General features: G+C 36.6%; 1 protein-coding gene across 1 annotated transcript; it reads left to right on the forward strand.

Annotated features, from left to right (window-relative positions):
* Nucleotides 1-376: 376 nt before the first annotated feature.
* LOC135158007 (uncharacterized) lies at nucleotides 377-9,380 on the forward strand. Its single transcript, XM_064115231.1, has 3 exons — nucleotides 377-567; nucleotides 1,142-1,513; nucleotides 4,578-9,380. The coding sequence occupies exons 1-3, from the start codon at nucleotides 460-462 to the stop codon at nucleotides 6,828-6,830; spliced, it is 2,733 nt and encodes a 910-aa protein (XP_063971301.1). The 5' UTR covers nucleotides 377-459; the 3' UTR covers nucleotides 6,831-9,380.
* Nucleotides 9,381-14,379: the final 4,999 nt, after the last annotated feature.

Genomic DNA, 14,379 nt, shown 5'->3' on the forward strand with positions numbered 1-14,379 from the left:
AAGGTATTTTCTTTATTCGCTTCCCTAGACCCTTGTGTAGACTGATTCTTTGATCATACAAGCACTCTAAAGTGGGCATGTTTTCATTTGTTTATGGTCACGTCATTGATGTATTTACAGTATACATGTACAGTGTAGGCTGCAGTGGATAGTGGGTAAATATCCTATTGTAATGACAAATGAAAAAAAAATTGCATTCGTAATGTCAAATGAGGACAAAATTGAATTTGTTTTTCTATTTTCATACTGACTCCCTAGTAGATTTGTACATTTCGTGAAGCTGATGTACCACTATATATATTCTTGAGAACAATTTCACCATAAGAAGTTCTGCACATTTTTTATTCGTCTTTATATCCATTTCTTTGTAGGAAAGAGATCTTTGTGAACTCCAGCGTTGATACATCCCCTCCCAACCATGCCAGACGGTTGAGAAGTCCAAGCTTAGAAACTCCCAGGATGACGGAACCCAGGGAAGGAGGGAGTCCGGCCGCTGACCCCTACGCGGAGGTCAGGGTCATTGACTCCCAGCTACAGCACTTCAGAAATTACTTTGATGTCATCCAGGTAATGATGGGAGATCACTTTTCAAATTTACTGAATAGGGATTAGATAATCCATCATCACCAAGGTCATTTAATTAGATGCCCTTTTTAATTTGCCTCAATGCCCCTCTCATTGGCTTGGGATATGGTTTTCTTCTCCATTTGTTCTGTGATACAGAAATGTGTGTGATGGAAAAATGGCCTTAACCCCCCAAAAAAATTAGTATAAAAAAAAAGAATATTTTGAATATGTAATTATGTACATGTGCAGTATGTCATGTTTTACAAAGAAATGATGTTTATCTAGGATTTCAGCCATGTCAATGCTTGAAATAGTTTAAGTAAAGTATATAGCAAAATAAAAAAGAAATATTCAAGTATTCAAGTTTAACAAAAGCATGTCAAGAAAAATTCCATTATTGAACTTTGATACTCACAATGAGTGATTTAACAACTTTTAGCAAGTGACACATTTCTAAGTACTTACCGTGCTACCAGTAATGAGAATGCGAATGAATACATTGCCAGCTACAAACTGTACTATTAATCATTCATTATTGGAATTAATGTATATGTTGTGATATTCTTTGCTTCAGGTCTTCAAGTGCCGTATCTGCTCCTTCTGCAGTCCCCTTGAACATGTGATAGCCAGTCACATGTCAGAGGTCCACTTCCCACGCCGATGCTTCCTCTGCAAACAGTGCCTCTTTGTCTTTGAGGACCGTGCCCAGCTGAACAGCCACCTCGACTCCGCCCATGGAACGCGCAGCATTGCAGTCTGCTTTGGAGAGTCTGGACCCTTTGTCAACTCCCCACCGACCTGGCACGCAGGCATTGGAAGATCTTCAGAGGACGATGAACAGCTTTCAAGACAGAGCACAGAAGAACAGCCGGAGAGTGAGCCGAATAACGGAAGAGTCACATCCAGTACAGGGAACCTGGCAAATCTGCCAGATGATGGCCAAATGGTAGGCATATACATGAAATTGAAATTGAAAAGGTTTTATTAAAATTATTGCACTTTGCAGCCAAAAGGCTGAATTGTGTACAATTTACAGGTATATATACACAGAGTGTACAGATTTAAAAACATCAAACTCGAAATGATGACGAAAATATAATGCAACTTAATATATTATGTATACTAAAAGGAAAAGATGAAGTAAAAAAAAAATACAAACGCTGAAAGGTGGTGGTGGTGGAAGGATGCTTATTGATAAACATCTTAATAAAAACTTAGTTTTAAGCAGGAACAAAACGAAAGACAGGAGGGTGTCTGGGGACGAGCGAGAAGTCAAGTCCAATGCACAGCTCCAGCCAAGGATTGCTAATCCCACCACAACACCATTCAACCTGAGCAATGGAATTGTTTATTCAAATCCATCGCTCAGGTGGAACTTTTTAGGGTCAGCTAACTTCACCGGAGCTATGCATTAATAGGGCCGACAAACGATCACTTTCAAAACAAAACACACTCACATTCATACCACGCTCCTCATTCATTCAACAACCATAAAGACACTAAGTCAAACAACTGAACTCGCCCACCCAGCAGTCACCCCTCGCACCTTGCACTCATTAAGCATACGGATTTAAAAAAATTAAAAAAAAGGTATGCGGGGGGGGGGGGGGTGAGTGATCGCTCGTCCCAAGAATCCGTCCTGCTCAAACCTGAAAACATTTACTTAAAATATAAAGGATGACGTAGTTTGTAAAATGATATAAATGTCTTCCACCACATACAGAAATTTTGATGAAAATTAGTGAAATACTTGTATAAAAATCCAAACATCGTTTCCTTTTAGTTGTTACAATGTGAAATACATGCATTAAAAGCATTACAAAAACACCTGTAAACCTATTCAATTATGTTTGAGTTTAAAAAGTTCTAAAAATGGTAAAATTGTAAAAATTTTCATCACAAGCTTATGAACTAATAATAATAATAATAAATTGGTATCAGGCGGGATGTATATAGCATAACACGACTTGCACAGCTGAGGTTTGTGTGTATATCAACCGGGTAACAAAATAACTAGTCAAGATCTGAACGCCGGCAGCCGTTTCTTGGCGGAACCCCACGGCCACCCGTCCCATACTGCGCGTGCACCAAACCCGCCCAATCCTCCCACCCCGCGCTCTCTGTCACAAGAGCGAAAAGTAGGAGGGCGAGGCTCCCGTGAACGTACCACGTGGGACCGGTGACCATGGGTCTCCCCAACGCCCAGCAACCAACATTCAGATCCTGACCAAGGAACAATACAAGCTTATTTCAAATTACCGTTTAGTAAATTTATAAAGGAAGGTAATGGACTGTTTAGAAAACGTTTGGTTTTACAATGAAACTGACGATATTTAGGTCTTCTCAATGAGTAATCAACATCGTTGTTGAGAGGTAGCCAATGGTTACAAAGTGGACTGTTGGCAAGGGATACAGCAAAGTTCATACACAATTGTTTTCGTCTTTCAGATAAAGATTGTAAAGAACACACTTCCAAAGCATTGGTATAATTAGTGTATTCTTCACCTAGCATAATTCTGCATGCTCTTGACTGTATACGTTCTAAACAGGAAATTTGGTCTTGTGTTAGGTTTCCATTAAAAACTGGTACTCCAAAATCCAAAATTGGCCTAATGTAACCCTTATATACAGTTATTAAATCGCAAAGTGGTAATTTATACGTTTTGAGACAACAAAGCATATAGAGTTTTTTATTACTACGACGTAATAGGTCTGAAATATTACTATCCCATTTTAAGTTAGACTGAACAATTATACCTAATATTTTAGCTTCTTGCACTGTTCTCAAGCATTCATTTCCAATGAAAATACGACTTTGATCAACAATATTTTTAGAGAAAGTTATGTATATGCATGCACTGACATTTAGATGGATTAAGTGTCATGTTATTGCTAACAGACCATCGGTTAAATTCAGCAAGCGTGTTTGGTAGTTTGGATGGTTGTAATTGTACGCGACTTTCAACTAGTGTGAGATCATCAACATATTTAAAATATGGAACTTGAGATTTTATACATGCATCATGAATCATTATTAGAAAGAGAATAGGCCCAAGTTTTGTACCTTGAGCTACACCTGCATGTAATACATTTAGCCCAAAATTATTGGAAGAGATTTGATTCAGGGGGGTTAAGCATGGACTATGCAACTTTTGTGGATAATTCCACTTAATTCCACGCTTGCACTGCAAAAAACAATAATAGATTTAGCTCATTTGACAAAGTGCACTGAATATGCACTTAATGCTTTGTTAGTTCTGTTCATATAAATTAAGTAGCCCAAAGCTGTAGTTAAATTAATTCAAATAAATCTAAGCAACAAGCTTGAATTTAGAACCCTTCTTCTATAAGCACACATTTATTATTTGACCTCTCTCAGTGTATGTGCTGAATTTTGTGAAGTGATGCCCAAAATTTGCATATAATCTATAGTTTAAACCCTTTTTGAGGATTCAGGCAAAAAAAATTGTTTATGTGGTGTTCATGTGCTATGATATTTTCTTCCGTCTATTATTCTCTACATTTTGCGTTAATTCATTCCTGGTTATCATTAGATCGTAAACAGGGAATGATGTTTAAACCCCTTGTTGCTTCCTATTTTAAATTTAAATATGAATGCTTGTTAAATGAAACAATAGGCTTTAGGGAGGTGATTGTATATTTTTAGTTGAACTTGATAGGATTGTCCCCACTGAGGCACTGACTATTTATTTGTGAAAAAATCATCCCATTTCCTTATAGGGATGAAAATTTGTCAGTTTACAGGGCTTACATGTTGAAAATATATTTTTCATATATTTTTTGTGTGTGTCAATGGGCAAATTAGTGCAGGGCGGATGGATGTGATTTTGCATAGAGTGCTAGTTGGAAATTTCGAGTGGTAGAAGGTGCCTGCGGGTACTGACTGCCATATTGTACATTGTAAGCCAATATTTATTGAAGAAAAATTATAGATGAAAAATGAAAAATCAGAGAATTGCAATATTTTATTATTTTTTACTCTGTTGCAGGAACGTGGTAACAGTGCTTCATCTCTGAGTGTTCCTACGGAAGGAGAGTTCTTGAGGGGTACACCTTCTGCAAGTGAAAGCAGGCAAGAACAAGTCCTCTCCAGGGGTAGTTCCTGCAATCCATCCACCACAGACCAAGACCTGTCTGCAAGTACAGAACCAATCCAAACACCAATTTTACATCAAGACAAAAGTGTGGAACACACCTCAAGACAAGCCTCTGAAGAATCACCAGAACGACCTGGAATGGAGACTCCGAAATTGAGTGAAAGCACAAAGGAAAGTTACATCAAGACAGAGCCAGTCAGTCCTGTAAGGATCATGTGCCCTAAAAGGAGACGCCTGCTACAGGCCTCTTACTCTGGAGAGTCAATTGATATAGATGTGGAAGGAAAAAACAGTAGTGAGAATCGGTCTCAAAAGTCTCAATCAGCTGAGCCTCATGGTAACCCTGATGCCTGCCAGCAGGAAAAACATTCTGCTTCAAGTCCAGGCAGCAGGAGATCTTCAATATCAGGTGGGAGAAGTGGTGGCCCTGGGCGCCGACCAGAGTCTGTCCTGCGTGGCCTTCTCAGGCGACAAGATACGATTGAGGATATTGAAACGGAGGACTTGCCGAATCCTCCAAGTGATACTTCACTGCCTTCCGGTGGCTCAAATTTGCCTCGTTCAATGAGCTTGACAGATCGAACCACACCAACAATTCCTAGTACACTGCCTCGCCAAAGTTCTGAACCTGTCGTAAAACCAACAGAACAGCTTGACCAATCCCCTGAAGGGAAAAATTCAGAAGAGAGTAGTCCTGGATCGGAAGAGAGACAGGGAAATGAGTCAGGTTCTAAGAATATGTTACGCGATCTTGTTAGCCGAGCAGTAGCGGAAAAGAGACCCGAGGGGGTACAGCGGAGAGGTTCAGAGAGTATTATTTTCAGAAAGACTGGAAGCATTGATGAGACTTCTAGTGGTCAACCGGCCCCCCGCAGCCATAGGCAACGTAGCTACAGCTTGACAGAGGGGGATGCCAGGCTTCCACTTAATGGACTAAACCCAGACTTCCAAGTGAACCAGCAGGCAGATGCTAACCGTGAAAAGGAGCAACCTCACGTACCTACGAATTACCAGGCACATGACCAGAACTCCCCTCGTATGGCTTACTGGCCAAGGTATTCTGGTCTTGTTCATCAGCCTTTTGCAGTTGACAATGATCCAAGGAAAATGTGGCGCAGTTTACCTACATATTCATCACAGGCTAGTGTTCAAAGTGAGCCTTCTGTTCCGTCAGGGCCAAGCTCTGATCATGCTAAAGGTGTTCTGCCAACGCAGATGTCAGAGGACTCATTTCTTTACAATTGCCTGAGGCAGCCAGGCAATGTTGGACCCAGACGGAAAAGAAGTCCAGCTGCCTTGAGTAGTCAGCACTCTGCAGATGGAGTCACTCCAAATTGGACAGGCCATACTCAGTATAATGAGGCTGGTAGAGTACCCATGATGGGTTATCAAGGAGCTTGGCCACATTATCATAGAGGAATGCACCACCACCACCACCATATGCTGATGAGACAAAATGCTGATGACAAATCTGCTTCCCCAAGCATTTCATCCAGCACATCTCATAGACTTGGACTCAAGCCAGACCATTTAATGTATTCCAGTTTGGAAAGGTCTTTGTCCCAGCATGGAAGTGGAGAAATGCGGAGTTTTGAGAGGAGGAGGCCTCCGATGTTGGAACATGGTGGCAGCAGTGAGTCCAGTCAAGAGCTTGTGCAGGTCGAAGACATTACCCGTCAGGTTCACCGTGCCATCAGTGGCACGTCTGGACTCTATTCCACAGAAAGAGCAGCTGTAGCCTGGAGTGACCAGTCCTCTGGTAATAACACATCGCTGGAAGAACAGAGCTCCAAGGACATGGACAAGAAACGCAGCAGAAAGTCCACCTTCAATATATACCGAGAGATTCCAGAGAGAAAGCGCAAGTTAGACCGCGACGAAGAGGAGCGCATTAAGAGCAGTTACAATCCAGATGGCAGCTTTGATTATTTTTCACTGACAGGCTGGAAAGCGTACAAGTGCGAGTTGTGCAAGAAACGGAGATTCAAGACGGCCTCTGAGCTCGAAGAGCACAGGCGTCGTAAGCATTCCCTTCAGCACACCCATGTAGGTAATGCTTCGTCATCATCTTCATCGGGTGTTGGAGCGTCTTTAGATGATGGCTCTAGTAGTCCTCAGTTGACATCCCAGCTTTCCAATGGATGAAGGGCATCATGCCGTCTTACCAAAGGTTGCTTTATCAAGGTGATTTGTTGTTTTGTATGCCTGCACAGAAAAGGTTACATGTACCTTTCTACAATTTGGTGTAAACACCAAGATGAAAGCAAAACATTTTGCTGAGGTTTGTATTGATTGGTGCGAAGAAGGTTAGAGATCAGGAATGGGTCTATGCTGCTTATTTTTACATTGAGTGAGGTTGGCTGATTCCAGGCTCATTATGGAAGCATATGTATATGATAAGAACAAGCTTAATGCTTGAACCAAAATAAGTATGTGATGTGTGCCAAGGATGTATTTTTTTATTATTATTTTAAGCATTAGATACTCCAAGTGAATGTAGTTGTGTCCTTTTTATGATGAGTGTAGAGAGTAGATGTTTCTTTTATAGATGTATTATCCCAGTGATCTACTTCATCTAATCAGACAAGGTGCAATGATCATTATTAATGTTTGAAGCAAATTTGTGTTCTGTGCAATGCCAGTATGGTCCAGTGCTTGCACTATAAATATATTATTCTAATTCTTAATTCGTTCTTTTCTTTTCATTGTACAATCATGTTGTAGGAGCTTTCACATGTCCTTAATTCATCACAATTTGTGTACAAATGTACATCTAAATGTTCCTAGAGTAGAGTTTATGAAATTGTATTTCTTGTCTGCACTTGGTCTCTATATTACTATCTGGTAATTATAATTAATGGTCGTTCAGAAGATTGTAACAGTGTATGATGTAAAGCAATGTCCATGTTTGATATGTAGATTTTTTTTTTTTTTTTTGTATTTAAGTAATTTTGTGCCTGATAAAGATGCTTTTTATAAAGAGAGCATTAGAAAATTTGCAGCTGATAGGGTTGAACCAAGATATATATTTTTATGACATACTGAAGATTTTTTTTGGGGGGGAGGGCAGGGCACATATTCAGTTTGTTTGACAGCTTTCTTTTATATTTTTTTAAAAGTTGGCAGTATTCGGTATAAAATGCGGAATTTTACTCTTGCTCAAAGGTCAGCACATAATGGCATCTGTCTAACTAGACTGGCTAACTTCTAATGAACTACTTCTACTTAAATACTCAGAAATCAACGACGGTGTATCATGATGGGGGTTACATGTGATTGATTATTATAGTTTGTTCTAATGAATGCTGCTGGAAAATATGATCATGCTGCAAATCGTGCTCGCTGTAATCCACAAATAGTATTGATCATGGTTGTACAAATTTCTGTCTAGGGACCCTTTGGATGTCTAATTTAGAGTATTGTCTTTGTGAACTTGTGCGATGTAGTCGTCTTTCACGTCTAATGTTTTGTGTTATCTAGCCTGTGATTCATAGGTCACTTATAGATCCCCCTTTGAGAAGATGGAAAGAAAAAAATAGATATTTGTAGAATAGTTAAATAATCAAATTGTTTGAAGTTTAAGCTGCATTTAAAGGAATATTTTGCTTCTTTGTGATCAACACTGGGAATGTTAGTGGTTAATTAAATTCTTTTACCTGTAAATGACTCTATATTCTTTTTTACACGATTTTAATCAAAAGTTAATCTTGTCCAAAGTGTCCACCATGTAAATCATGAGTGCCATATAGGAATCAATGCTATTTATTTATCATACATTAAACGTATATGCTGGTGTTATTTTCACGGAATATATAAGATATTATAAGGGCTCACTTACACAGCAGGAAATTGTATTTGCATCCACCTTAGAAAGTCTTTAAACTACCTGGACCAGAACAATTCAAATCTTTTTATTTTATGCAACTTCCACATCCCTATGTAGGACATTCCCTTTTCATATACTTTCATTTGAATTCACCCCCCTCCAAAAAAAAATATCCATACAGCCATTTACAACTGTAACTTAAGTAGATTGTTTGAAAATGTAGTTGTGAATTATAAATCTTTGCAGAAACTGATTTCAGAACAATACTCTGGAGGGATATTTCTTTTATTCCTTTGCTTCTACCAAAAGTTAGTAGACAAGGAAAGGAGTGAAACTATGTCTAGTTTTTTTTTTCCTTTGACCAAGATAACATTTTTGTTTTGATTTCTTGAAATAATCATTTTATGGAAGTACTAAAAATTATTCAATGGTTGACTAACTGTCATTTGCATTTATGCATAAAATGAGTTTGATTTTATTTTGTTTGTATCAAATGAAAGTACAGTAGACTTTTACTAAGGTGTAGTACTTTTGCTGTAAGAGTCAAAGTTTATTTTTTTCCTTCATGGAGGTGGAGACAAAGCTTTTTGGAAATGATTATTTGCTTATTGAAAATTTGTTGTTTTTCTGTAATTGTTTCTATTCATTGAATTCTATAGTATGAACAGAAGTACTATTTTGAATTTCTTTTTTTTAAAAACATATCAATGCTTTAGGCCTGCGATGCGTATGATTTTACGAAAGGAGATAAGTGGGTTAGCTGGTTCTACGCCCGCATATCTCCCAAGGAGGTTTTAGAAAAAAATAAAGGAATTGATTATTACTGTAAATATGCATGTACAAATTAAGAGCCATTTTGATTGATACTTCATATTTTTCAAGAAGTTGTATGATTTTTTTCAATGAGTAAATTTGTGACTGGCACTTTTGCCTTCTTTCTTATTCAACATGTATTTTTTGATGACAAAATATCTATATATAATTATATCTATATATCTATATCTATATATATTCCTTATAAGTTGTAAATCGTTTCACTTGTGCTATTTTTGTTTTGGGGTTTTGTTTGTTTGTTTGTTCAATGTGTGGTGAAGACGTCTAGCGTTGCCTTTATATATGTATATATGAATGTATGTGTATATTTTATAAAATGGCTTCTTTTGAAGTAAACACTTTGTTCCTATGGATTTGTATCCATTGTTTAGATAAGGAGTATCTATTTGGTCCCCCATGCCTACTTGTGTGCTTGGTAATACATGGTTACAGTTAAAGCCATCTTCCGGCATGCCCAGCTCGTGACATTATTCTCCCTACTGCATACTGGCATGCATTACAAGAAGAAAAATGTTTAGACTTCATCACTGTGGCATGTGGCCACTTTGTGTGAAGCAATTATGCTGCTTATTATTGGTTTATGTTTCGTGATGAATGACATGATTACTGAATGAAAAAAAGATTTGCATGGAAAATAGCATGTCAAAAATTGAAGGTGTACTCGATCCTGATCATCAAATAAACCAAGACATTGTAAGAACTTGCTTGTCAAGGTATGCACCATTGACATGTTGGTTTTACAGGTATTACTGGGTTTTTGTTGTGCCCGATCATTTCTCCGGTAGGGGGGGGAATTAAACTGCTGGAGACGGTTCAGTTTGCCTGCTTTGATAGTCCATAACACAAGCTTTGGTACCTACCTCACAAGAGATTCATCATCTTTTGCTTTTTTTTAATGACAAATTAAAAAAGACATTGCATGTTGATTCTTTGTGCTAATTTTTTTGTTGATAACATTTAATACAAAATTAAAATATGTCTTAAAGCTTTAGACAAAGTAATCTTACTAAGTTTTATTTTATGGATTAGATTTTTTAAAACTGATTTTTGCATTACTAATTTTTTTCCAGAAAGTTTTTCTTTTTTTATATGCTCACAACTGGTAATTTGGAATGAAGAACACCATTGTTCCTTTTTTTAAATGGTATAAAATGGATTTCAGTGAATGAATTTAATTACAAAGACAACTTTCCTGGAATCAGTCATTAGCAAAGTAGAATTTGCCAATGCGAAATCACAATGGCTGAAAACAAAGACTTTTAGAAAAGGCACGCAATGGAGTTTGGGCTATAATGAAAAGTGACACAAAACCCTTTCCTTTTTACTGTGGTCATTAAGCCAAAGTGGAATTTAAATAAGGCTTCTTGTCTGCTTCTGATCTCTAACTGGATGAAAGAAAAGGGAACATGGTGAGAGAAAAAAATGTTTTTTTATAGAAATTGCATGTGCATGTCTGTATATTTTTTTTCTCAGAGCAAACATGGGTCTATGAAATAAAAATTGTATGAGAGAGACTAAAGATATGTATATATATTAGAAAATGAGTCAATCCCAAGCCGTCCATTAGACAACACACTATTGTCTAACATTTGTTTTGACTCTAAATATGGGAAAACAGCTCTCCATATTTTGTAGTTCTGTAAACCTGCCTCGTAAAAAATAATCCTCATCTTAACTTTTGATGCAAAGGCTAAACTAAACTGGGTTCTAAATGAAACTTATCAAAATTCACAAGCACACTATACAAATTCCACTCAGTCAAAATGCACAAAATTTTGACATGGGCTAGCTTCAATCATCTTTACTAAGTCCATTCAATAATTAAAAGATTGGTTTAATAACAAAGAGGCTTTAGCCCCTCAAATCAATTGGTTCAAAGTCTCAAAAGTCTTAGTTTAGAAATGGATTGAAGGTGTATAAACTGGGTCTATTTGATTAACTAAGACAAAATCGCATCACTTTGCTTATCCACAGACACAATGTCACTACTTTTGATTGTTGTATTAGAAAACCTGTATTGGCTTAATTCATTTTGGTAATTGGTTCACTGACTCCAGAAATATATGAATAAATAGATGAAATTTGATATTATAAATCACATCCACCAAAAGTGAATAAGGGAAAATTGTATACTAAGATTTTGTTTCAATTATGAAAAATTGTAAAAAGGATGAAGTATATGAAAAAAAAAATCAATATGTTAATTATATTCTTAATTTTGTTCTTTTCCCTGTTAAAGGGTTACTTATTCATACATTTTTCATGGGTTGAATGTATGATAAGTTCGTGATTGCATCATTGCAAAAAAAATATCTTTGTTTGCTTTAACAGTGGTAAAAAATTTAGGGTTGGTTGAGGGGTTGGTCTTTTTTTTTAAAACATGATGAAGCTCTTGCAACTATTTGTTTCCTGTACGTGCCTACACAGACAGACAGGAGCATCCTCTGATCATGATATGGATGTTCTACAACTTCCTTTGGCCAGCCTTTTTATTTTTGTCAAAAATATTTATATTATCAAATTTATTAAAAAGGGATTAAGTTGGCACGTTTTAGCAGGTTTGTTATGACAAAACAATCTTTTGGGGGCCATGGCTATCACGAACATGGTTGGTGTTTTCCTCCGATTTAGAGGAATACCTTGCTAGAAAAGAACGAACAAAAAGAGACCCACAAATATTTTTTCATTTCTATGAATCAATTGCAAAACAAGATAGCTAGAATCATGGTCCTACTAGGTCCATGCTAGAATCATCTTATATTTGGTGCATGATCTGATCAAACTCTCAGGCCCATATTCTTAAGTCGGGTTTGATTTAAACTCTGGTTTAACGTCATGGTTTAACTATGGGTAGCCAATTGTAACATAAATCTCTAAGGTAGAGGTTCAGTGTATCAGCTAATAATGATAATAATAATAAACAGTTCTTGTATAGCGCATATCACGATTATGAATAATGTCTCTATGCGCTTCCAAAGGACTTGGATATTATTACCCCAGCTGTAGCTTGGCAGCCGTAATTACTAAGATTACAGCGCACACGCTAATTGTACTCTCAAATCATTCTTAACTGTCTGGGACATAATCATAAGATAATTGTCTTCACCGTTAAAAGAATTAAGGAAGAGCACAGTAAACATAATAAACATGCAATGTAAGCAAATTAGTGACTTTTTTGGCTTCCCATAAGTTAGAATACATATGGTGTGAGTTAAACCCGACTTCAGAACATGGATCTAAGAGGACAGGATGAAGTGATCCAACCTCGAGCTTGAATTTTACAAGAAATTTGAACATCTCTTCCATGAGTATGGATGTCAACCTTTCCATTTATATCAAATTTACTGTTAAGTTATTTTTCATGTTACATCTTAAGCAAGTTCAAAATATCACAACCCTCAATTCCAACCTTATAAAATACCAATCCATGAAATTCAATGACCTTAATAGACTGAATTAAGACACAGAAATTAGCCTCCCAATTTTCATATCATTTATTAGAAAAAAAAAATAAAAAATCCATCATTACTGAATGTAAGCTGCCTAGGAAATTGGTTTCTTTTATATTTTTGTTGTTGTTTTGTTTCATGTTGTAGGGGCACTAGCCTATCAGGGATTTGATCAATATATTTGGCTTCAGAAAGCATGCACAATTTGTTAATGGATGTTTTCATGTCAATGCCAGTATGTTGTATAAGATTGTCAAGTTATATCATTGAATAAATGTTTTTATGAATCAAGTAAAATTTAGGGGGAGGAAGTGTTTTGTATGTAAAAACACACTGGACTTCAACCTTTTTATATTTGTCACCATACACTTGTATATGTAATAGTGGGTGTCATTTTGCCTACACATTTTGTAAAATGCAGAGTTATCACAAAATTTATTAACTATTTTGGTATGGTTGTACTTAAATCTAATGTAAATACTATTTTGTGTCAAAAAGTGATATTGGTACGTGATAGTGCAAAAAAGTAAAAATGCCATGCATTTGAATGCATAAGATGATTTTTGACGTATGAGGATTTTATCTTTAAGAAAACATGAATAAAAATGTTACAATGTACCTCATTTTGAGAGGTACGTGTATTTGTAAAACTTGTTGAGAAATGGTTTATTGTGTAATAATGTTTTTGTGTATATCTGAACTGGCTCAGTAAGACAATAAGTTTGAACAGTTATACAATGTATACACATAATGGATCGACAGTGACCAAGCTGGTCGAATGCAAAGTGATACAATCATCATCATCTTTTGTTGTTGTTTTTTTTTTGGTATTACGTTCATGGCTGATATAACAGAGTTATAGAAAGATATACAAAGATCATGATTCTAGAGATGAAATTGATATTTTTATTCCTTTTTGTCGTATACATTTCTTTATGTTGATTATATCTTTCCAACTTTATTGAAGATATCTGATTATTCGATGATATATTTATACAAATACACCAGGGAGTACTTGGGAAAAGAACTTTCTCAGGGCCCTGTCGTATAGAGTTGTAATTAGTCTCAAGTATGGGAAGCCACGGAAACCATGAAAACCATTGTCTAGCATGCATGAATGTAAAGTGTTCTCTGAAGCTGACAAACACCTGTCTGCGTATGACTATTGACCAATCAGCATCTTTGTTTTGTTTACAAAGAGACACTGCATAAACCACCTAAATGAGTGATTAGGCATCAATGGATCTTTAAAGTTGATATAGTTCGATTCACAACAACTGTTTGTAAGATGGTGCCCAGATGATCTCGGCTACATCGTATTATGCCCCTTTGTTGAAGAGCCCCATATTCTTGGGGTCAGTTTTGCATACCCCCCCCCCTCCCTCTCGACTGTGTGTATAGCCAGAAAAGATAAGATTTTATGCAATCAAACATTTTTGACAAAGTGGAAAAAAAGCAACATTTTTTTACACACTATGAGGTCCTTTCAGACTCTTCATCAGAAAAAAACAAAAGGCTTTCTTCATTACAGTTTAGTATGCATGTCATGATTTCAGTCTGATTATATAAAACTAAATAAAATAGC

The sequence above is a fragment of the Lytechinus pictus genome, unplaced genomic scaffold (assembly GCF_037042905.1).
Source record: "Lytechinus pictus isolate F3 Inbred unplaced genomic scaffold, Lp3.0 scaffold_25, whole genome shotgun sequence".
NCBI lineage: Eukaryota > Metazoa > Echinodermata > Echinoidea > Temnopleuroida > Toxopneustidae > Lytechinus > Lytechinus pictus.

Bases quoted from the DNA above. Each gene is read 5' to 3' on its own strand.
- LOC135158007 (XM_064115231.1), top strand. From the start codon at position 460: ATGACGGAACCCAGGGAAGGAGGGAGTCCGGCCGCTGACCCCTACGCG. The intron at 568-1,141 runs GTAATGATGGGA...TCTTTGCTTCAG, and splicing joins ATTACTTTGATGTCATCCAG to GTCTTCAAGTGCCGTATCTG. The intron at 1,514-4,577 runs GTAGGCATATAC...ACTCTGTTGCAG, and splicing joins TGCCAGATGATGGCCAAATG to GAACGTGGTAACAGTGCTTC.